This window comes from Alosa sapidissima, chromosome 16, assembly GCF_018492685.1.
Source record: "Alosa sapidissima isolate fAloSap1 chromosome 16, fAloSap1.pri, whole genome shotgun sequence".
Taxonomy (NCBI): domain Eukaryota; kingdom Metazoa; phylum Chordata; class Actinopteri; order Clupeiformes; family Clupeidae; genus Alosa; species Alosa sapidissima.
In genome coordinates this window covers 29,045,644-29,070,532 of record NC_055972.1, presented here as the reverse complement: position 1 = coordinate 29,070,532, position 24,889 = coordinate 29,045,644, and the positions used below count along the sequence as shown (strand labels likewise).

The following is a 24,889-nucleotide window of genomic DNA, read 5'->3' as shown; positions in this document are numbered from 1 at the left end:
CATCACCATGTACTTTGTCTTCACTTCGATGGCAGGCATTCGCAACATGGGCATCTGGTTCTTCTGGGTCCGGGTAAGACACCTCTCCCCCCCACAATCTGCCCCACAATCTCCCTGCATTAGTGATGTTCTAATCTTCCCTCTCTGCACCAGACAGACATACTAATTGAAATTGGCCTCTGTGTGTAGAGGTGAAGTATTTTTATCTCTCTTTTATGGCTCTCTGAATATAGCTAGACAGGCATGAAGAGGTTCTTTGCCTTTTCTTTTTTTTTAAGTATATTTTTTTTGGCCTTTTATGCCTTTAATTGACAGGATAGTGGAGAATGACAGGAAGTGAATGGGAGAGAGAGTTGGGGTGGGATCCGGAAAGGACCACGGGGCGGGAATCGAACCCGGGTCGCCGGCGTATGGTGCAGGTGCCCCAGCCAGTCGCGCCACGGCTGGGGCCTTTTCTCTGTTCTTCTGTTCCTCCTCTCCCTGTCCTCTCTCTCTCTCTCTCTCTCCCTCCACACACTTACCCCTCTCTCTCTCTCTCTCTCTCTCTCTCTCTCTCCACCTACCCCCCCCCTCTCTCTCATTCCCCTGTCTCTTTCAATTTCTCTCTCTCTCTCTCTCTCCCTCTCTCTCTCTGCCCTCTGTAACTATTTTGTTACCTCTGACAGCTGTACAAGATTAGACCCAAGCGGACTCGGCCCCAGGCTCTGCTCTTCCTCTGCATGATCCTGCTGCTGATTGTGCTCCACACCAGCTACATGATCTACAGCCTGGCGCCGCAATATGTCATGTATGGCAGCCAGAAGTACCTGCTGCAGGTAAGGAGGAGTCCCCGGGCGTCCGAGGGTGCACTGGCGGGCAGGAGGGAGTGCGGGAGATGGACCAGGCGCTGCACGCACGCTTTAGGGGGGCTGGGATTAGGCCTGCAGACTGTGCTGGTCATTTTCAACACACACACACACACACACACACACACACACACACACACACACAATGACCTGGAAGCACAGATCGAGTACACACATATTTACACTTACTCATACACAGGTACACACTTACACACCCACACACACACACAGTGACCAGTGGGGATTACAGATGTCATCTTCTTTGTAGAAGAAAAGAGACAACCTATCTGTTAGGGCATAGGAGGTTGTGTGTGTGTGTGTGTGTGTGTGTGTGTGTGTGTGTGTGTGTGTGTGTGTGTGTATGTGTATATATGTGCCGGTATGTAATGGTGCTTCATGTTCGTGTAAGACCCGCTGGAATAGAAACCTATCCCAAATCAAGGCCATTTTCTGGAGAAATCCCACCTGTGGAGATTCCGTGGCTCATTCGCCGCACAGGTTCATCTCCCTTATCCTCAGTGCCTCAGTCCATTTAACAGCGCCTGTCCAGTCCAGTCCAGACAGTGAGATGTTCCAGCTACACAGGTGTTAAAGCTCGACAAAACTACTTTCTCCACAAACCTACCCTCACCAATGGTGCCTGGTGGTAAACATGAAACATAGAAGTGGGCAAGCTGTGTCACAAACTGCAGCATCTCAAACACTTATGGGTCCAGGTATCCACGGATACATCGGCCTAGTGACCATTACCATTACCGACTAGTGGCCATTTCCTGATCCTGCATAACCCTACAAATATACTTAACTAAACACATCCTCCTTAGCCACACTCAAGCACAGAAGCTGGAGTTCGCCTCTCACCTCCACCATCCTGGTTTTTGTTCTTCTCCCTCTTCCTGTTTTTCTCAGCACTACACTCCCATGGTCCTCGTTTGGGCCATCAGGCCCATTATGTGAGCACCGGGCGGCTTGAAGACTGTCCAGCGCAGACGGGCTGCAATTTGTATCCCCCTCTTTCCCCCTCTCTCCGGGCACTCACTAAGAGGCCCAGGCCAGTCACACAAATGGCTGCCTGAGGAAAGCAAAAAAGCAGTGGAGGCGAGAAAAACAAGAGGAGAAAGGGAGAGAGCGAGGGGAAACAAGAAGAGAGAGGGAAGACGGGGAGGGGGGGGGGGGGATCCATGATTGGCTCGTTGCTGTAACTGGCCTCCCACTGTCTTGCGTAAACATCCCAGTGGGTGGCTCAGCTGACCAATTAGGCCAGACTATAGCCATTCTCTGCAGCGTCCTTCATTACTACAGCAAGCTGAATAAAGTCAGTATATATGCAGCAGTTCCCCCCTGTATAATAACCCCCCCCCCCCCCCACCCGGTGCTTTTTTTGACATCTGCCATCTTTGTGGGGATGCAGAGTGGAGCCACATTGGCGTCCACATTAGCTCTGCGTCTGGCTTTCTCTGCCTTGTTTGTCGATGCTGCTGCTGCTGCCTCCTCCTCTCTTTCCCCTCGCCACTTCCCCTCACTCACCCCCCCCCCCCACCCTCCGGGCTGTCATTCATTCGTGCCATCCTCCTCCCGAGTCAGTCCATGGGAGCCTGCAGACGAGCATGGCTTATTAGGCTGCTGTTGTCTCCCCGCCTGAGACCTCGCGGCGCTACAATTAGGGAAGCAACACAAGAGTGTGAGCATAAGCACATCAGATAGCAGGCAAACAATGAATGGATCCCCATCACCCCCCCCCCCCCCCCCCCCCCCACGCTCCACGCTCCACGCTCCATTATTTTTAGTAACAAGACTACACGCACAACAAGTTATGTGCATCTCGATCAATTGAGGATGAGTATAGAGGCCAGGGTGCCCCAGAGGGATATTCTCTGTGTGTGTGTGTGCGCGCATGTGCGTGTGTGTGGTGGTGGTTTTTTGGGGTGGGATTTTCTGTTCTAGAACAATCCTCTAAAGTGTCCCAATTTGTGGATGTCTATATCCCAGCCAAGTGAGTGAATGTTCCTGTTGTACAGTGGGGGTTTCTAACAAAAATCGCCACACCAGTACGCTGACTAGAAACAGCCAGGTATAAGACCTTAGAAGCTCATTAAGTGGCACATTCAGTGACTTTCAAAATCATTATAATGAAGTTAGCAAGTTAGCAGAGGAGTTTTTTTGGAGGGCGGGTGAAAAATACCTTAGCTGGTTCGAACAGAAATTTTTTGTCACCATTTGTCAGATGATCAGTTGGTCCAGTATGCATGTAGCAATTAGCGCTAGCTGTGAAAGACATGAATGTTTTTTATCTGGTTGATTTTGTAGTGGGGGAAATTGTTCCGTGTTCTATGCAGATGTTTGTCAGACATAATTGCCGTAGGTGCCAGTGGAGTTCCATGCAGTGCTGTCATGTACTAACAAGGTGTGACTTGTGATGCTGACTATTCACGCTGTAATTTGGGGAATATCCCTGGGATGGAAATTAATTTGACCTGCGTTTTAATTGCTTTTGGGTTGCCACATATTCCCATGCAGTTATCCGCCTTTCACCGGCAACAACAGATAGCAGCTAAATAGAGAGGGGGCTTTGGAGACATTTATGAAAATAAAAAAATTTGGCAAAGATGACTTTCACATGAGCAATTTTATGTTCCGTCAGAGTCCAGTGCCCACTCCTGGACCTTCGTCCCCTGGGAGCCAGAGCCCTCCAGTCCTGTCCCCAGGAAACGAGACTACATTCACCACCAAGATCTGCGACGCAGACGCCCCTGAGGGTAAGACCGTTTTATTTTTTACCCCCCCCCCCCCCCCTTGTCAGGAGGAGGCCAACGTGTGCCAGAGCAGTGCGGCGGCTGCGCCGTGTCACCACGGCGACGTGTCAAGTCCACAAACAACGCCGTGGTGTGAAACAGACTGACGGCAGATAGACAGGGGAAGACAGGAAAAGCGTTTATCATGCACGCTCAAGCGCATAATCTCTCCCTGTACGTTGCATTATTTAGCCAACAAATTAATATCAAGGACGTCCGTTTTCTCGCTCGGCGCTCGTGAGCAAGTCTGCCGTCGTCGGCAGTGTCAACAACTAAGAGTGGCACGCAAAGCAAAGGCACTCAAGCAAACACAAACTCCACAAAGTGTGTCACCTCTCTCTTGTGGAGAGGCCTTATCGGTGTTATTTATTCATCCGCTTAATGTCTGCGCTCTGCCAGCCGCCGAGGTGACGCAGAGAATGCGGAACGTTGCACATGTGGAACATTGTAGGGAGCGAGGTTGCTGGAAGGGCAGCGAGTTCCGAGGGATGACGTGTGGCGGAAAGAGCGAGATGTGAGAAAATATGCATGTGCGTGCGTTCTTGTGTGCCTAGGACAGTATTCTGGAGAGCAAGAGGTTGGCTCTGGTCTCTTTGTTTTGACATGCTGCGATAGCAGATGCATTGTGGGTATTGTATGATAAGAGATGGTCACTTTCTTTGGATATCATAAAGACATTTTAAAGATGCCATCATCTGATCACAAACATGTCCTAGAGCAGTCTCCAACACGGTGCCCACGGGCTACCTGGTGGAACGGCTATGAGGCGCCCCCAGCGCACCTTCTAAAAATAGCCAACAGGTCGCCTGCAGATCACGCTCTAAAAACACGCTCCATTGTGAAGTTTTCAATAGATATTTAAGTCTAGACCAGAACCATTTTAAGAATGTATGTAGCCATACATCTGTAACATTAAATTGATATTGGTGATGCCTTACAAATTGTAGCTGCGTTAAATGTTAGTCTTTGGCTCCAAATCCGTTTCCCATTCAATCTTTAAACAACAATGGAAGCGGAGCAGATACACGCTGCTCGCACGCATAGACAGTAAAGGGGAAAAAAACTTGCTCGTCTGGTGTAGCCAATGGAAGCATATCTTTGCAAAAGTTCTGTGGCCATTCTATGTTCGTCAAATACGGTTTGTGCATGATTGTTCAAGGACTGAAAAACAATTGCTTTAGTTCACAGGCCTTTTCTCTTCCATAGGCTCCTGCCGTATAATAGAGCTGAAAATGTTGTGGCATGCGTGACTGAGCAGGACTGTGCATTACCTTTTTTGTCAGGTCATGGAGAGATTTCAAGTGTGCAATAACTTTAAAAGGAGTCTTCATATGTTAGGGTGGTGTGGGTGATTACTATTGAAATGTTAAAACCGAATTGTCCACTGAAATCAGAACTTAAACAACCACTGAATTCGTAATGGTGGGTGGTTATAAATTGGGTACAAATTGTAACCCAAATTATTAATTGCACAAAAAGATTTTTTTTTTGTTGTTGCTGTTGTTAAAAAATTAATATTAGATTCCCCATGCAAACTTTGAAATGAACAAACTGAACAAAAATGTTGGTAGTGTTGCATATTGATATTAAAGTATTGAAGAATCAGATGAAAATTCAGTTGCTTAATATATAAAGACTTATAGGCCTACACAATATTGGTAATTTAAAAGTAATAATCACATAGGCCTATGATTTAGGAGGAGTACCCTCGCAAAAAAGGGGTGAGGGTCTGTTTGTTTCTGTTGAGTAGCCCTCCATATGATTTCGGGTCTTCAGGTAACCCTCATTCCCAGGAGACCCCTGTCCTAGAGTTCTAACAGTGTTCTGTTACTTCTAGGCCTGATAGACGACTCTTTACGAGGGCGTGGGGTGTTGTGGGGGTGATCTGAGCAGATTGGAGAGAGCTGAAGTCTTTAGCGCTAGACACAGAATCATTGCCACAAAATGGTAATTGGTGCACATGACAGAAGACAAACCAACACTGTTTACATAACGAGCTTAATTAAAGAGTCAATGGAGTTTAATGCAATCTATTTGTCTGTCTGTGTCTGGTGGTAGTGTGGCTAGATTTTCATTTCTACAGCCTGTCTCTGAATCTAAGAAATCAAATATTGGCCACATTGGATTGTTGTTACAGTATTATTTTGTTTTATTACATTCATCAGTTGTTCTTCAAGCAATCTATCAATTTCCTCTAGCTATTTATTTATGTAAGCTATGTAAAGGTTTTCACTCCTCAGCCAAATGGATAGCAAATAACACATAGTTTTAAAATAACATTTTATGGTTAAAGACATATTCACATAATACAGACTACACATTGCATTTGTTAGGGTCCATAATCATGAAAGAGAAATATAATACATATATTATGATACTTGGTGCTACAACAATACAATGTATTGTGTCAAAAACAATACTACTACAATAGTCTGATACTTGATATCTTATCCCACCTCTAAGACAAAGGTCATTGTTTAGACCACAGGAAGATTATGTTCTGGATAGGGTCATGCCACTCAGTGTGAAAATGGGGCACTTTTTTGGCATTATAAGATGGGCCACTGGAAAGTGCTGAAAACTGGTACTATGTCAAGAAAAGAAACGGGACGTCTGGTCACCATGCTCATTCGCCATACAAGAAAAAGCTTTCTGCCAAGTGTCTTGGGAAATGTGTTCAGGTTCACTTTGACTTGTACACTCTTGTACCGACAGAAACCTGATAACACTGTTCATCCAGAATCACACAGAACCAGTGATAGGGTTGTCCGTGTTCGTTCTATTGGTCTCCATCATGACTCCATCTATACATGCGTTCATAAAATAATTCAATTGCATGGTGCTCCACACCCATAGTCCATTAGGTTTTTGTAGCACCCATGGCAGGAATCACATCAGGCCTGTGTTGCGTTGATGCTTTGAGTCTGTGTGTGTATTGTGCGACAGCGTGCAGTTATGCTTGTGTGTGTAAGTGTCGATAAAGGAGGCCACATTTGCATGGCTATAAAGTCTGTGCACTATAATCCCAGCCTCTCCTAGCGAGCAAGTAAATCTGAGGAACAGAATTATCTCTGCTGGTCACCCCGCCATCGGTCCATCTCCAGTAGACTCGCAGTTTAAACAGTTTTCCAGCGAAGTTTCAAGGGCCGGCCCCGTCTGCTAGACAACACGCTCTCCCAATGTGCTGGCGTGTGATTGGCCCGCGCCCATATGCGGTCAGCAAGCTCATTGTGTCTCCGCCATTCCCTCCATCAGTGAAATGTCTCACAGCTCCGCGAGATTCAATAACACAATAGCGGACGAGATCAGCGGGGGCTCTCTGCAAACAAGATGAGTGCTTTTGCTCGCCCCAGCCAACTTAGTCCCCCCACTTTATTTTATCTCTTTTTTTTTTTTTTCGACTCGGCCACTAGCTGAAGATAGTGAGATAAGCGCCCACTGTTTGTGAGTTTGTCACTGGCGTGAAGGCTTTTTTCCACCCCTGCGCGTACTGGATCTGGGCATAGACAAGGGTCTTTGGAGCATAAGAACAGCATGGAATCGGGCTGCCCATATGCCAGATTTTGGCCTCGGATCATGTTGCTAATCACTAATTGGCTGTAAGAGTCCCCAATAGAGGAAGTGAAGGACTCTCTATTATGGTCACAATGGAAACGACCCACTGTATTCTCAATGGCACAGTTTGGAAATTAAAATCACATCTGATGTGTATGCCATGAAAAGGAGAATGGCATATCACTGCCTCATCTTACGCCAGAGAGATAGGTTTCAACCGGGGCGCTGCTAGATCATTTGGGCCCTATGACGGACAATAATTATTTGCCCCCGATAATGTGTATATATATACAGTATTTCAGACAACTTGGCATGATTGGTTATTACCGGTATGCTTTACATTAAATGACATGCTAAAACAGACACAGACAGACAGAAACACAGACACATCACAACAAACTTTTTGTACAAGCATAGCCAGATAAATAATTTGTTTTATGTTTAAAATACAGTCATTGTCAAATGAGGACTAAATAGAGGTGGGATCGATTGCAGATTGACTTTAAGAAATGTCTTAATCAACCCAAATGGCTCTAGAAGGCTTTGTCTAAAAATAATAGAACATGGAGATGAAGAGAAAGCTGGTAGGCCCAGCCTGCTTGGAATTGCATTTTTGTATTTAGCAGGCCACAGCGCTTGTTCATCAGATTGAGTGCTCGTTGCATAGCACAGGTCATGTCACGTGTGGTCCTCTGACAGCTCAGCAAACACAAAAGATGGCACGGAATGTTTCTTTTATGTCACGTGTGTCCACTTTAGTGGAGTCATTCCCTGTGATCATAAGAGTGAACCAAGTGAATGCTCTGGATTGCCTACAGTATGTGGAAATGTCAAAAGACGTTTCAATACATGGCTTAACGTGTATGTGCATGTACATGCGTATGTTAGCATGCTTGCATGTCTCCATAGGCGCATTGTGTGCAAGGGGTGGAACTTGGCTGATCAGAGTAAAAGCAGAGTCCTGAAATCCTTCTTGCATGGTTGTCCTGGGCACTGTTGATGGGCAAGGGCTTGATTTTTTTTTTTTCTTTTCTTCTAATAGTGTTCACTTAGCTCCATGTCCTGGGGGACAAATTCAGGCATTTCACATTAGCCTCTGTTTTCAGTGCACTCCGAAAGCCTGTCTGCAGTATAGCATCAGCTACCTACAGTCACAGGTTTGAAGTGCCAATTCAGAAGAGGGAACTTTTCATGAAGTTTCCTCCATAGTCTCTACAGTCTGTCTTGACTGCTATTTCCATTTAAGGCACTCAAATAGACTTTAGACGTTTGAGTGGGATTTGGTCCAGTCTGAAAAAGATCTCCTCCTCTGGAGTCTCACTGCACTGGTATTGAGCTGCTGTGCCGCTAATTTCCACAGAGCAGATATGCTAATGGTCAGCCGCGGCTATCCTTCGTGGTTGGTGGGAGAGATAAGCGAAACGCTTCCGTGGTCGACGCTGACTAGGGCTGCAGCTATCGATTCTTTTTGTAATCGATTAATCTAGCACTTTATCGAACGATTAATCGGATATTTTTTTTTTTGCATTTTTAAACAACCAAAACAAATAATGCATAATGAAAATTACATGGCTGTAAAATGATCAAGCAATTGGCACAGAGGTATTTATTCTAACTCCAACATTTGGCTCCAAAACTAAGCCAGTGCCAACAATATAATAATGTTCAAAATGCTCTCTGTAAAATTGCAGCCTCTTGTGCGTGCCTTAGCTGGGCGAACAAAGCTGTCCATACTATGTTGTGAAGTGCTGGGAGGGAGAAGAGGGAAAGCAATTTAATGTATTAATATGCACAACAAGTTTCATGCTGTAATCTAGACCTGACATCAAAGTAAACATCTGTTTTATGTAGATTTCTACACCTGCAGCATTTACCATTAGGCTACTAACAAATAATTTTACCATTAGGCTACTAAAAATTATTTCTGGGGTGAGCCTATTTGCTATGGTAACCTAGCAACCTGTGTGTGTTTGTGTGTGTGTGCGCATGCGTGCGGTGCGTGAGGGAAGATGAAGGTGCATGCATGTATGTATAAGAAGGGGTTCTTTTTTAGGCATACTGTCTTGCAATTGAACATCAAAGCTAAACATTATATCACGACATCGCTACAAATACAGTATGTGATTAAAATCACCCAACATCAATGTAGGCTATAGCAGAGCCCGTCTACGGAGAGCCTTGCCACTCCGTATTAAGTCCCATTGTACCGAATTTTGGATGCAGTTCCACTGGGGGCGATCGCCATGAGTGCAGAATGAATGGGAGTCAATGGAGCTAGACGGCTAAATTTGTCTCTTTCACCTGATTGTCGTTGACAAATCTCAGATTTGATTGTAGTTTGTATATCTTCAACATGGGTTATAGGTCAAAAGTTGAATGAACGAGTACTTATGTCCTTTTGATTTCTTACAGGTTGGGTCGTTGTTGCACATAACACACTAGCATTGTGCTAATGAATGATGTCATTGACACATTTGAAAGGCTTTTTAGAACAATTAAGTGACTTTAAAAAATATAATACTCAACCAAGTGTATTTTCTTTGCCTCCCCTTTCGAATACAATACTCAAATTACTTGAAAAAAAATTATATCCCGAGAAAAGTGGATTTTGAGGGGTACAGCTCCATAGACCTCCATGCATTCTGCACTCGTGGACGAGCGCCCTCATGTGGAACCACAGAAGGAACTGCAACCAGTTCAGAAACCGGAAGTTTTCCGAGAGTTCTCCCCTTATTAGACATTCTCTGGCTATAGGCTACGTAGATAGATGATAGATAGTCTAGATAGATTGATAGATAGCCTACTTTATTGACGCTTGGTGAAACCGCATGGAGTGGATGTTTTCAGTTCAGATGCTTGTTCTTTTCCTTTTTGAGTATGTAATGATCCCAAAACTTTACTTAAAAAATGTAGACATTCTCTGCCATTTATGGCCATCTTGACTCCGCCAGCTAAATTCAGAATGCATCACGATTCACGCGCTGGTTGTGTGCTTCCTGAACAACGGTCCGTGTGGAACAATCAGATCCCTGCGCGTATAGTGCGTGTCATAGGAATTTAACGAGGCTTCAAGGCAGGGTTTTTGCCTCAAGTAATTTTTTTAATCGAGTTATTCGAGTAACTCGATGAATCGTTTCAGCCCTAACGCTGACGACCCTGGACTTAGAGCGTGTCATCACCTTGCTATGACCGTGTCCTCCGCCGGGGCGGAAGACAATCCCTCATTAGCTGCCGAGGGGTCCACATTTGTCTACAGCACCTATCTCTCCTCACACACGTGTGTGTGTGTATGTGTGTGTGAGAGAGAGAGAGAATATCTATCTCTATCTCTATCTCTATCTCTATCTATATCTCTATCTCTATCTCTGTGTGTGTGCATGTGTGTGAGCGTGAGAAAGAGAGAGTATCTCTGTGTGTGTGTGTGTGTTAGAGAAAGAGTCTATGTGTGGACCATCTCATTGAAATGCTCAGCAGGGGCTCCTCAGCAGCCTTGAAATCCACAGTTCATTAATTGTGTTTGTCCAAGGTGAGCACGGGCAGCCTGGTGTTCAGTGCAGCGGGCGGCCAAACGGCCGGCCATGCAAGGATGCCTCCAAAGCGGTCAGTGGGGGCTTACTTCTCCCTGCTGTACAACCCACGTCCGAGAACGCGGCCTCTCTCTTAGCTCGGCCAGGCCATGCTCCTCTAACCCTTAGAACCCGATTGACGCAAAGTGCGTCAAAAAACACACCCTTTCTTCTCTGTAACATTGCTTCGGAACTGTTCATCGCAGCGAGATGAAACCTTTATTGCATGACAGAGCAGAAGTGGGGCTTTCTAACGAGACTACACACTTGTATGTACGATCAAGTATGAAAATTAAAAAAAATCATGAAATTAAATCAAATTGCATCATATTTACAGTCTTTACTTCTCTGTGTTCACCTGCACACCCATTACTCTCGTTTGAATTACTCGCGAACCCGTGATCGCATCAATATGGCAAGCATATCAGATGAAAGAGGGGGCACAAGGCTATCCATTGGTACCATGTTTATCGATCCTTCTGGCTTATAAAACCAGACGAAGTGACTGCAAAATAATAACGTAATGTACACAAACCAACGCTGCACACCCATTACTCTCGTTTGAATTACTCGCGGACCCGTGATCGCATAGATATGCCACGTATGTCAGATGAAAGAGGAGACTCAGAGCTATCATTTGCTATCCTTCTGGGTTATAAAACAGACGAAGTGACCGCAAAATAATAACTTCATATAGCTGGACTTACCCCACGTTTTTGTCTGTTCTTGTGTCAAAGCATGTTTATAATCCAATGCTATCATGTGTTTCTCTATGGCAAAGCATGTTCATATTCCGGTTTTGAGATCCTAGCAAATTCCTGCATGGCATCCAATTCAAGGCTCACATTGCATCCCAATTTGTTCAACAAATAAACACCTTTTTTGCCTTTTGCTTTGTTCATGGCAATGCAGTAAAAAGTTGAGAATTATTATGACTGCATACACACAGGCACGCAGGCTAACACGCAAACTCGGGTCAAGTCAGGTCAGATCAGTTCGTGTCACAGATATGGAGCGCAGAAAGGTCATTTTTCATCACTAAATAAAAAATGCCATTTATTTCCGTAAATCACACAGCACATATTTCTGTAAATTGCTCAGCCCCAGAGTATCCCTCCAATGTGGCAATTATATTGCCCGATTCAGGACAGTCTGCCCTACACACAAATGAAATGCATGTAGAGCTGTGAGCTTGCTGTGGTGAGATACATGTCGAAATATAAGAATTTTTATAATACACTTTTTATGTTTTAATTCTTTCAAAATAAAATCAATGCTAGTATTAATACATGAAATGATGGCAGATCTGGATAGCCTAGACTCTCCTGAAAAAAGAAAAACAATATATAATATGTGTGTGTGGCACTTACAATGACCAGAATAAATCCTTATGAATAAAGGTAGTGAAAATGCCCTAAAAACAGCTTAGGGTTCTAAGGGCTAAAGTCTGCCAAAGTTGAATTAATAAATGAGAAAGCAGCGACGCCTCCTATGGTTTGATGTTCTTGTTGGTGCTTTTGTCAATACCTGTAAAGGTAAATGCCAAGAGAGGCATTTCTCACTGGCATTTCTTTTGTTGCGTGCGCTCTGACTTTTATTTGTCTGTTTCGTTGTTGTTTTGTGACCTTTGGAATTGTCTCGTTGGCCAGAACGCACACAGATGTTTTGAAGACGTCCAGTTTTTTTTTTTCTTCTCACTGTTAGAAAATATAATACTTTTCTCAGAGTTTCTTTTGTTAAAACAATCCTGCAGGAACTGCAGCTGCGTACTTCATAATGAGATTACTATTACGCAGTGTTGGCAACTATTTCAAATGGAAAGTAGCTAAAGCCAGCTCCAAAAGTCGCTAAATGTCGCTAGATGACGTCACACACTAATTTGCATATCAATTACGTCACCAGGTCGTGACGTCCGTCGTGATGGCCCTTTAATTCCCCTTTACACCTGTTTGCTTTTCTCCTAGGCCTACTGAAATAGGAAACTTTAAGAGCCTAATTTAAATATATTTAATTTAACATACTTGTATATTAGGGTAATTGATACACTTTACACTTCTGTACATCTTGTCATGGTATACACCAGAATGAGCATTAAGTGGCTGAAAATCAGTCATTTCCAACCTATTCCCAACTGCTGCATTTGCTTTGCACAGCTTGAAGTCTGATTATAACTTCACCATAGGCTACACACAATTTAACCTTACAAGTTACAACAATGGCTATATTTTGGATTTGTTTAGTTAATGTCACTCAGACAGACCGACATAATTTTTTTCCCCTCAGCCGACAGTCTGTCCTGCATTGGGGGGTCTGAAATCTCGCTAAATATGGCGACAAAGTCACTAAGTTGGCGACACTGCTATTACGCAATAACAATTATACATTATTTTTTTATATACTTGTTATGAATCCTGTCTTCTTAGTTTGTATTGTTTTGACATTTAACAGCCTTAGCTAAACAACTTAATTGAAGTATGAACATTCTGCAGACTCGATGCCTCATTCTCCTGTGTTATTCATTGTCAGTCAAAAATCATTATACAGACAAATATCAGGATCCCCAGCCAGTCTTTTAGCTCTGGACGTGTGACTGTCCACTGTCTAACTTCCGCTACAAAAAACTATAGCCACAGCCAGCCTTTGCCCAGTGTACCACACACACCCACACATACAGACGAAAGCACACACACACACACACACACATATACACACACATACAGACACACACACACCCACATACATGTAAACACACACACACACACACCAACCCCTGTGCCAGCCTCTTGCCTTTACCCATTCATTAAAAAAAAAGCCTCCTAAGCCAAACCACTCCTCTCTCGCTCTGGAGAGCATCTCCCCCCTTGCATAACAGCCCGTTGCACAACCAAGCGTGAGTAGCAGGAAGTGTCAAGCTGGGAGAGCACATGTGACGGGGAGGGATTGCCAAAGGAGAGCCGTGCCGAGCCACGCCACACCACACCGCGCTGCACCGATGCCAGGCTCCAGTGCTTGGGCACAGGCTCAGACACCAGGCTCCACCACCTCGTGCTTTTGGCTCTGGTGTTCATGTCTGCACTAGTCGAATGTCTCATGTTTCCATGTGATGTGTGTGTGTGTGTGTGTGTGTGTGTGTGTGTGTGTGTTTGTGTGTGTGTGTGTGTGTTTTCCTCATGGAGGGTTCTTGTCTACTCAGTCATCTCATACATGGATTCTATGCAGTAGTCATGCGGTTGGAGAATGGATCAAAAGCGCCTTACAGATTTCCCACACAGGCAATTGCATGTTTTCCTGCTTGCAAAAGAACATTTATGTTTCCGCAATCAGTAAATGTTGATCTGAGCTAAAAGTCAAGTCAGACTTTATTGCACTTTGTTGAAGAGTTAAAGCCAAAAATGTATCCTTAGTTAGCTATATACTAAAATGGTCAACTCATTTACATAGCTTGATGATTGATTGCTTTGAAACACATGTTAAAAGCACATCTCTTCACATTGTAGGCGCATGCTAATAATATTATTCCTGTGTTCATCCTGAAGCATTGAGACATGCAGTATATATCTGGGGATCTAGTGTGTTGCCATGGCTACCGCTCACCAAATTGCTGGATGTTCCGATGTGATGCTGCAGCTGCCGATGCAAATGAAGTGAATTTTCCCCGTTCTTCTCAACAACAACCTGTGGGCTTGCTGTTCTCAGGTCGTTATACCAACATGGCAGAAATGCACTTGTTGTGTCAACATGAGAGAGAAAGAGAGTTATATAGAGTTATATAATCAGTGCCTTCTCTCTCTCTCTCTCTCTCTCTCCCCTCTCTTTTTTTTTACCCTGACCTCTGCATGTTTGTTCATAATCATTGCTACATGTGTGCATGCACTGCTTGCGTAGCCTTCAGGCTAGATCATGTTCTGGCAATAACAACAACAAAAGATCTTAGTTCCGAGTAAGTGGCTCTGTTGAATTGTCCTCATACGGAGATGGATTGTGTAATGTTGTGTGCTGCTGCCTGCAGTCCAGCTCTTGTCCAGCTTACTCTGCAGAATGGGCTGTTTATAATGGCTGATTTGTTTGTGTAGCCCAGTTCATTATAGCCATGAGGGATATTTTGTCTGCTCCTCTTCCAGAGCACTCACAGAATCACGGCAGGGCAGCCATATTTCTCCTTCATGCACTTTCGTCTCACTCATTTGATGGCTTGGACTTAAAGTGACTCTACATGGAGTTAACCAATCAGATGCAACAGCCCATCATTACGTAGATAATCTCCCATAATCTCTCCGCCTCTTCTTCCTCTGTATTAAGGTTTAGTTACTGACCGATTGCTTCAGGGAGTGTTTTGTGTGTAGTGTATCGGTTTGATAGGCTAATGGTTCCTGTTAGTTCCTACCAAATTGGACTTCCCTCTCCACACTGGGTCAACAGTGGACATTTCATGTGGAAGAGTTGCCCCCCTCTCTTTTCACCTCATCTCCTCCTCTCTCTGACCCCGGCCACCCTCATGGGGTGAAGCTGAGGTCACAGAAACATTGCAAAAAAAAAAATGTTGTTGATGTTTATGTCTTTCTTTGCTATTGTAATTAACCATTCAAATCCGATTTGCGGGCCCGACAGTGTATTTTGATCACTGGGGCTGAGCGGCTGGAGGTTGAGATTGAAAGCCCCAGGCAGTGGTAGGGGCGGTAGGAGAGGGCGGTCAGTCAGCAGGCATTAGGCAGGCGACTGCTGGTCACTGCTTAGCCCAAGATGAATTGAGACAAGGGCTATTATTGAAACCCCCTGAACCCTTTAAGTGGGATTTAAAAACATAAAAAAAAGCTGTTCTCCTGGGGGGTAATGGACGCCATTTACATTTTGTTGTTTTTATTTGTTTATCTTCTGCATTTATTTCTTCTTCCTTTGACTTGTCAAAACACCAGCCAGTGGTACAAGCTGAGCAGCTGAATAGGATGCAGAAAGCACTTAGCCTCTATATATCTCTGTGATGCTCTCCTAACCTCACGTGTTAACATAACATATTAAATCAAGGCCTAAAAGTAAAAAAGCCACCTCCTCTGATCGCGCCAGGCTTTGTGAATGAGTCATGGAGACAGACCGTCTCGTCATAGACCTGGGAAGAAGAAGAGTAAGTACAAACAAGAGTAAGAAGGTGGAAAAGTCTGAGTATACTGCCTCATCCCATTAAATCAGATCACTCCTCTGTTCCCTAGCAACCTCGCTGTGTTGTGTGCATGCTGGAAGACACTTTTCCCTGTCTTCCTGTCAGGGGCGCAACTACCCATTTTCTGAGGGATAAGCAATAGCAACATTGCATAAGGATTGCTCTTTTATATTGCTCAAAATATTGTCAATCAAGACTTGACTTCTTTAATGCAGAAAGGAAGCACTTTCTCAGGCTCTTGTAAGCAAGTAAAAGTTTCTGAGGATTTAACTGTCCTCTGAGTGGCCTTTGGTTAAATGTGATGTGACGACATGGGCAGATTTTTAGCTGCATTTATTATTGATTCGACCCATCGAGTATCTCTGTGCATTTTCATTTCATTTTCATTTCTGGCTCCTCTCAGTAGGTTTATGTTTCCCTCAGTCAACAGGATGGCGAGCCAATCAGCAACAAGAGGGGATGACGTTAGTTTCAAAATTGAAAATGCCTGTGGCAACGGCTACAAACATCAAAAAAGTTCAGTCGGAACAATGTGTAAATTTATACAGCAAAGGTAAATACATTGCTTCCTGAATGCCGATGCGGTTTATTATCAGTTAATAAAGGTCAGACGATTGTCCAATTGTCCCAGACTCTCTTCACAATGTGAAATGAAGTGAGTGAGTGGGGAAGCCAGTCTAGCTTAGTCTGCCATTGATGTCAAAAGCAGAAACCTTACAGTTTCCTGAAAATGCCCTTTGAGCCAGTACATGCTGCATGTCAGACACAGGTCTCTTTCATTCTTGTTCTATATCCTTGATATGAAAGTTACATTTTCATTTTTCACGTGACATAACCTTTTTTTTTTTTTAAAAAACCACATGCTTCTAGAGTTATTTATTATCTTAAGTAAATAATAATAATAACAATGATAACAATAATAAGCATTTATATTTTAGTTTTAATAATTTAATAATTTATATATTTACTTTTATTTATATAGCGCCTTTCTCAGACTCAAGGTCACTTTACAAAGTCAGCACAAACAAAGCAAGACAACACAAAACAAACAGAGAGTCAAAAAAAAAGAGTCAATGAGTCAAGCGGTGGCGGAAGGTGAAAAGTGTTCCTGAAACAGAAAGGTCTTGAGGTGAGCTCTGAAGAGAGGAGAGGAGGGACAGTCACGGAGGGATTGAGGGAGGGAATTCCAGAGCTTAGGGGCCATGGCGCTAAAAGACCTGCCACCTAGGGTAGAGAGTCTGATGCGGGGACAGAGAGGAGATTTTGATTAGAGGATCTGAGGGAGCGGGAAGGAGTGTAAGAGATCAGAAGGTCACAGAGGTAAGGAGGAGCAAGGTCATGGAGGGCTTTGAAAGTGAGTAGTAGAATTTTGAAATGTCAGGGGTTCTGAGATCCCATTGAAAAGGGACACACTGATGAAAGGACAGATTTAATACTGTATTGTAACTACTGTAACCTTTTCTTTTAAAATCTCTTTCTGATGCATATTGAAGTGTTAAATGCAGTCTTAGGGCCCCTCCCAATACCTCCCCTACCTCTAGATTTTTGCACCTAACCCTCGTTTTTGCGCGTGCACGTGTAGGGCTAGGGTGTCCCATTACTTTAGGGAGCAAGGGGAAGTGCTATTTTCCCCTTAAAATCAACCCTCAAAATATAGCCAGGACCGATGCAGGCTTAAAACGAAGTGGGAGATGAAATTACCCAGGATACTGTGTGAGCTCACCAAGCCGGCCACATTTTTCATATATTTTCGCAAATAAGCATATTAAATTATATATTAAATCAAAATATGTTGGAATATGTTAGGTTGATGCACATCTAATGGACTGTTGAGTTTTGAACACTAATGTTAGAAATAAATAATAACGTTATTTATCTGATCTGGTTTCGTCAATATTTAAGGTGTGTGTTCTGGCATTCACATGAACATGTATATCTTTGTTGATTAACCAGATGTAGATAAACCAGCACAGCCCACACAACAATGACTGAAAATAGTAGCAGGCTACTACCGGTAGACACGTCGGCGTTGCGTGTGGCGTAGGTGAGCACATTCGCTACGCTAACTTGCATATAGTGGTGTCCCAATTCATAGGGAAAGATCTTCACCTCCACTTCCCTTGTCGAAGGGGCTTAATGTTGAGGGCAATCAAAACCAAGTGGAAGTTTTAAGGGGGGAGAAATGGGACGGGCCCTTAATGTTCAAGCACAAAACTGTTAGCCTAGAAATCTAGACGCACTCTAGCTGCAGCCAATTTAATTGCAGCCAGGGTAGTCTAGCAACTCTCTGTTGGCTTGCGAGCTGGAAAAACCAAACTTCGGTCAGGCCAATCAACATCGTGTATCGAGTCGGTGGACGGGCTTAACATAATGACGGCAGAGTTGTGACGGTTCCACGTGAATTCCCTGCTACTTGAAAACAAAGAAGATAGATTCTGCAGCTGGCGAACAGTGGTCTTTGAATCATGGCTCGAGTTAAGCTTTTTTTTTTTATGTTGGAGAGGGAATTGGAAAGACAACTGTTTATCCCGGCCCTTCGGATTGAGCACTGCCAATGGTGAGTTCCCAGACCCTACATCTTGATGTGGGTCTGGCTCGTCAGGCTACAAAACTGTTCTTTCTTTCCTCGTCAGAATTTAAGATTTGCTTTCTCTTGGTTCAACATCATATATCATTGTTCGTAATAATTTAGGTGAATTCATGGATGCCCACGTCACCGTTTTCCACAGTACTCCTATCTACAAGAGAAAAAAAAACACACATCAAAACATTCAGTCTCGTTAGTGTGCACTGCTTAGAAAGAACATTGAACCATGCAGACTTCCATCCTGCCCTGGACCCCAAATGACAGTCCAGTTAGTGGTCTATAGCACACAGAAATGGAGCAGCATGAATCATGCTGTCTATGTCATTAGAGGTAGGCAGAAGTGCCGGAAGCACCGCAAGCCCAAAGCTTCAAAGGATATTTATACCACAAAGGTCAGAAGTGATAGCCTGGTTTTTACCAGTGAATAAGGTCTGGACATTCTCCACTGGAGATTGTTTCCAATTGTTAAATCCTGCTTGGTCTAGTCTTTAGGTTGCACAAACTGATCGGCATTGACCAGTGGATGTTTGGATTTCTACTTCTTACTGAAGCAATGATATTATGCCATTTTGCAAACCCCAATAGGCTGTAAGGATGCATGGGTGTGTATTACCTCTAATATATACTTTTACACATCTTCATGCGCAAACTGCCGTATAATTCTATGTAAACAAGTCTGGTGAAACGAGATTGGAGAGGTGATGATGGGGATGACTCATTTACAATCAGTCTTATGGGTGGCATCATCTGGTGGACTTATATGTTATTGTATCTCTCTAATAAATAGCGTTGGCTTTGGTGTATCTAATTCTACACTGCATCTTTCTCCTTTTAAGTTTTAGAAATGGTGGAAATATCCATGTATGGCTCTTCTACTCGGATTGAGCGTTTAACATTCAGGATTCGGAAAGTGCCTCCCAGTGCACTTTCTTTGCGATGTCTTTTGATATATCGACCTTTGATACGCATTAAATTTAATTGATCAGTGACTCCTGCAGTGACTTCCAAACGATCTGCCTCCAAATAAAGCGCCACTCAATTGGAGGCTGCCGGCTCCATCACCGTGAGCGCTGCCAAGAGTCTTGATGAATCTCTTTGACTCGTCATTCTGGGCGCTCTGGCTTGGAGTTGGAGTCGCTATAACGTCTCTCTCTCTCTCTCTCTTTCTCTTTCTCTCTCTCTTTCTCTCTCTCTCACACCCATACACACTAACTCTCTCTGACACACACACACACACACACACACACACGGTCCTCACCCACCAGTGTCAAGTGTGTGCACTTCGCAAATCCCTTATTGGCCATGAAAGAGCTCCAATTACGGGGCGAAGAATTACAATGGGCTTGATGATTAATGAAGAGTTTAATTAATAAAGTTGGCATGCCGGCCCTGGCTCCAGCCCACACGCGAGGTACAGGCCTGTTTTGGTCTGCCACCAGTGTACACAAGACACAACTCGGATCACACTTAAGAAAATATTTTCAAGAAAAACCTGTGCAGTGGCACTCAAAAGATGGTCTTTAATGTTTGTGAGTTTGTTTGTTTGTGTGTGTGTGTGTGTACGTGTGTGTGAGAGAGAGATTTTACTTTCAATTGATACATTGGAGTCGTGCTGCTACTTTCTCCAAACTTTTTTCCTCCTCCCTCCCTCTCTCTCTCTCCCTCCCTCTATCCCTCTCTCCTCTCTGTTTTTGAGCCTACTAGACGTGTACCATCTATGCATTCAACCCACTCACGACTCTCAGGCAATGAAAGCAAAACCTGAGTGCAGAGAGCGAGAGAGAGAGCACAATGACATCCTCCTGGGATTCCCGATGTTTTCATTTTGGAGTGGAAGAGAGGGTAGGGCACCTCACCCAGCCCTGGCAGAGGAGAGGAGAGGAGAGGAGAGGGGAGGAATGATAAAAGTTCCAGTGATGGTGGCGACAGGGCTTTTTAGAGAGGACAGACGAATACGCGTGGAAAAAAAGGAAAAGAGCTCAAGCAGCAGTGCGGGGTGCTGCTGAAGAGAGGGAAATGGAACAGAAAGGGAAGAACAACAAGGCGCGAGCCACAGTGGAGAGAATGCGGCCCCCTGAAAAGATGTTGGACAGAGCCTCGCTACCTTTCTCTGAGACAAGACTGGAGTAGATGAATAATTCAACATGGAGAGGAGAGAGAGCAAGAGAAAGATAGGGGTAGGGAGAGAAAGAATGAGCAAAAGAGAGAATGGAAGGAGAGAGACAGAGGCCCACTGAGTGGAGTAGTAGCTGGAATCACCTGAATAGGCTTTTTCTGTATCTCTCTCTTTCTCTCTCTCTCTCTATCTCTATCCACCTCTTTTCATCTCCCTCTCATTCACTTCATCTCTCTCTCTCTTCATCTCTCCAACTCTTATCTCTCTCTGTCTTTCTGTGAAGGTGAAGCAGGTCAGTGGTGTCCACAGTAATCTGTTTAGGCAGACCACTGTAGAGGACCATCTGTGAGTGCTCGGCCTGTAATCCAGGTGAGCAGCTGGAGGGACACAGATGGTGTGGGCTGGGGTAGAGGTGTGTGTGTGTGTGTGTGGTGGAGGTGTGTGTGTGTGTGTGTGGTGGAGGTGTGTGTGTGTTGGGAGGGGGGTGGGGTGTAGTTGTATAAGTGGGGGTATTGGGGATGGGTTTGGGGCAGTGCTTGGTCTTGCCTTCACCTGGAGCTGGAGATCTTCCAACGGGTCACAGTAGAGGCTCTTCCTTCTAGACTCACCTGTCTGGTTGTTGTGTCTCTCTCTCGCTCTCTCTCTCTCTCTTTCTCCCTCTCTCTCTGACACAAGCCTGACTTACTTATGGCTGGTATGTCTACCAAACAGCTGTGCAGTGGGGGCATCGCTCCATGTGCACACACACACACACACACACACACGTGTGGGAGTGAGTGTGTGTCTTTTTCAGATGACTGATGAGCCTATTAAATAGTCTGTCCTATTTTTTAATACTCATGGCATGGCATCCATTACTTAATTGAAGAGAAAAACATCAGAACTATTTCCTTAAATTAGTTGGTTTGTTATTTCCTCTTAGGCAGACTTTATTAACATTACTCTGAGATTGGAGCTTAATTGAGTTGAGCCAGTTTTGTTGGTGTAAGCCAGGGTTGTAATGTTTGATGTGATATTGTGAAATTGTTGACATAATGAATAATAATGACCAGAAAGACCTAAGTTAAATTCCTGGTATCACACATATAATCACACACACACACACACACACACACACCCCCCAAAAGTTCATCAGGGCCATGTCGATGCACAGACATGGGTACCCCCTCTGGTTACACACACACACACAGTCACTCATATGTACATTGATGCGCAGTCCCCCATGAATGATGCAATCAACTCCTTTGTCATTAGGCTTTTTTTCTTTTTTTTCTGAGGAAGTAATTATCTTAGTGTGAGTTTCCCTGGAGCTGCTGCATACCGTTTTATACCGTGTGTTGTCCTTATTTCCTATAATGATCTCATTATGATTAACAATCAAGAAAAGTGTTTGCCGCGGAGTGCTAACGGCTGGTATCAGTGTGTGCTGCTTAGCATTATTATACGACCGTTTAATCACGCAAGAGCCCATTCTCATCTGGACTTGTTGACAGGCTTCTGTTTTTCTTTAGTCACGGGTGCAGAAAGTGTGGTCTTTGACCATTTAGTTTCATTAAACAAATGGTCAGAAAAACTCAGTGCATTCTGGGAGAACCCTGTGTCCCCCAACTCTCCAGTAAAACTTTCTGCTTTCTCTAAACTGCTGTTTCTCATCGACAGGCTGTATGTTTATTTGGGTTATGTGATGTTAGATGGCATACATGTCATGTCACCCCAGGTTTATCATAATAGTGTAGAATATAATGTGTTAGGTGAAGGTCTATTTAGATTTTACTACTGTTTACATGCTCTGTTTTCTTTAGTGATTCCCTGAAAGGATCCCCCCCCCCCTTAAGACAGTAGGTTTCACCTCTTGCCTTGTGAGCAAAGTGGGGGTGCATTAGTGCAGAAAGGCCATTGCAGACTTCTCTTGTCCTTTGCGTGTTTTAGAGCCCAATTATCTGCAGGAGCAGGTGAGGTCCCTGTTTGTAAACTCAATTCCGCTGGCAAGACCGAGAGGTCAGAAACTACAAATGGTGATTGCAGACACAATGTCTGTCTTGTGTATGAACTGTTTGATCTTCTCCTATACCTTACATTTATCCGACTGAAAGTATTTGGTGGTTTAATGGATGTCTCTTTAAAAAAAAAATGTAAAAAAAAAACCCTGCCTTGTAGTTTCAAGTTTGCTACAGTAGAGTCAACTAAACCCTTTTAGTCCTGCTATTAAGGCAACATAATGTAGTTATGCACTGTGACTCCGAACCATCACTGGCTTTGAAAGAAAGTCCCCTCCTATGATGAATGTGAGTAAAGCCCTCCCTGATGAATTTAATGCTTTTTATGCTCGCTTTGACATGAAAGACACAGACTATCTTGCACTAGCTGCAGCATGTGAAGCAAATGAGGATGCACCTTTCTGTGTCTCTGAGGTCGATGTGAGCAATGCCTTTAGGAGGGTTAATTGTAGAAATGGATGGAATTTCTAACAGGGTTTTGAAATCCTGCGCTGCTCAGTTAGCTCCTGTGTTCACATCTTTAACACATCATTGGCTCAAGAGACAGTTCCTACTTGCCTCAAGCAGTCTGTTATTGTTCCATTACCGAAAAACAAAAGTCCATCATGTCTGAATGATTACCGCCCAGTAGCCCTGACGTCTACAGTGATGAAGTGATTTTGAGAAGCTTGTGAAAAACATTATCTGCTCATCCCTCCCTGCCTCCTTCGACCCCCTCCAATTTGCTTACAGAGCCAACAGGTCTACAGAGGATGCCATCTCAAACCTTATGCACACCACCTTAACTCACCTGGAGGAGGGGAATGGGAATTATGTGAGGATGCTGTTCATTGACTTTAGTTCAGCATTCAACACGATAGTACCTCTCACCTTGGTCACAAAGATGAAGGCCTTAGGACTGAACACCACACTGTGTCACTGGATATTTGACTTCCTCACCAACCGTTCACAAGTGGTTAGAGTGGGGGGTCTGACATCTGACTCATTAACCATCAGCACTGGTGCTCCCCAAGGCTGTGTTTTGAGTCCACTGCTGTACAACATCTACACACATGACTGCAAAGCCAACAGTAGTCATACCTCCATTATCAAGTTTGCAGATGACACAGTGATCTTGGGCCTGATTAGTAACAACAATGAACACCTCTACTTGGATCAGATTGATGAGGTGGCACAGTGGTGTCAATCTAACAGCTTGACACTGAATATCAATAAAACCAAGGAAATGGTAGTGGATTACAGAAGGAAGCAGCAGAACTACAGTTACACCCCACTAATGATCAGCGGGCAACCTGCAGAGAGAGTCACAAGTTTTAAATACCTTGGTGTCCACATTACTGAAGACTTAACATGGACTGTTAACACTCAATATGTTCTGAAGTCCAGACAACGACTCTACTTCCTTCTTCAGCTAAGGAAATTCAAAGTTTCTACATCCATCATGAAGGCCTTCTACACTTCAGCGGTTGAGAGTGTTCTAACTGGTAGCATCATCACCTGGTATGGGAACTCCACAGTTAGAGATTGTAGTACTCTGCAGAGAGTAGTGCGCTCAGCTGAACGTACTATAAGAACTCAACTCCCTGCTCTACAAGATATCTATTCCAGAAGAGTACTCCTAAGAGCCCAAAAGATTCTGAAGGACTCTTCTCATCCTAACAATGGATTATTCCTACCGCTGAAATCAAGAAGACGCCTATGTAGTCACAAAGCCAGAACTGAGAGACTCAGGAGAAGTTTTTATCCCCAGGCCACCCGAATTCTGAACTCGCACTATACTGACTTTGCACACATTCACTCCTCAGCACTCTCAAACATTTCCCAACTCTGAATTCACACTACTGAATTTGCACTCATTCACTCCTCAGCACTCATGACACCCCCTCCACACACACACACACCTACATGACTTTTAGCACTTTTACATCCCTCTCCCTATGCTACAGACCTTTTATTTATTTTCTTATTTCATCACACGTCAAAACACACACACACACACACACACACACATATCTGACTTTCTCCAACTTTTGCACATCTCCATAAAACTTGTTATGTATTATTTTTGATTTCTCCTCCATCTATCTACCCATGTCCTTGATTGCCTAGCCTTTCTACCCCCCACCCCCATCCCCAACACACACACACAAAACACACACACTTACATCATCACTGTCATCACCTCACATACATACAGCACACTGCTTGCTACAGTAAGCCTCCTCTACATACTTGCTGCACACTGCCCCCCCCCCACATACACAGCACATTGTCTT

The 24,889-nt window shown here is 44.1% G+C and overlaps 1 protein-coding gene across 1 annotated transcript in view; it reads left to right on the top strand.

The window, feature by feature from the left end:
- lmbrd1 (LMBR1 domain containing 1) overlaps positions 1–24,889 on the top strand; it is an 88,662-nt gene that overhangs the window by 56,056 nt on the left and 7,717 nt on the right. Inside the window, exons 12-14 of the mRNA XM_042065648.1 lie at positions 1–73; positions 666–815; positions 3,487–3,601. The exon at positions 1–73 is cut by the window's left edge and continues 32 nt beyond it. Coding sequence (XP_041921582.1) covers positions 1–73; positions 666–815; positions 3,487–3,601 — 338 coding nt within the window. The remainder of the gene's footprint in view (positions 74–665; positions 816–3,486; positions 3,602–24,889) is intronic.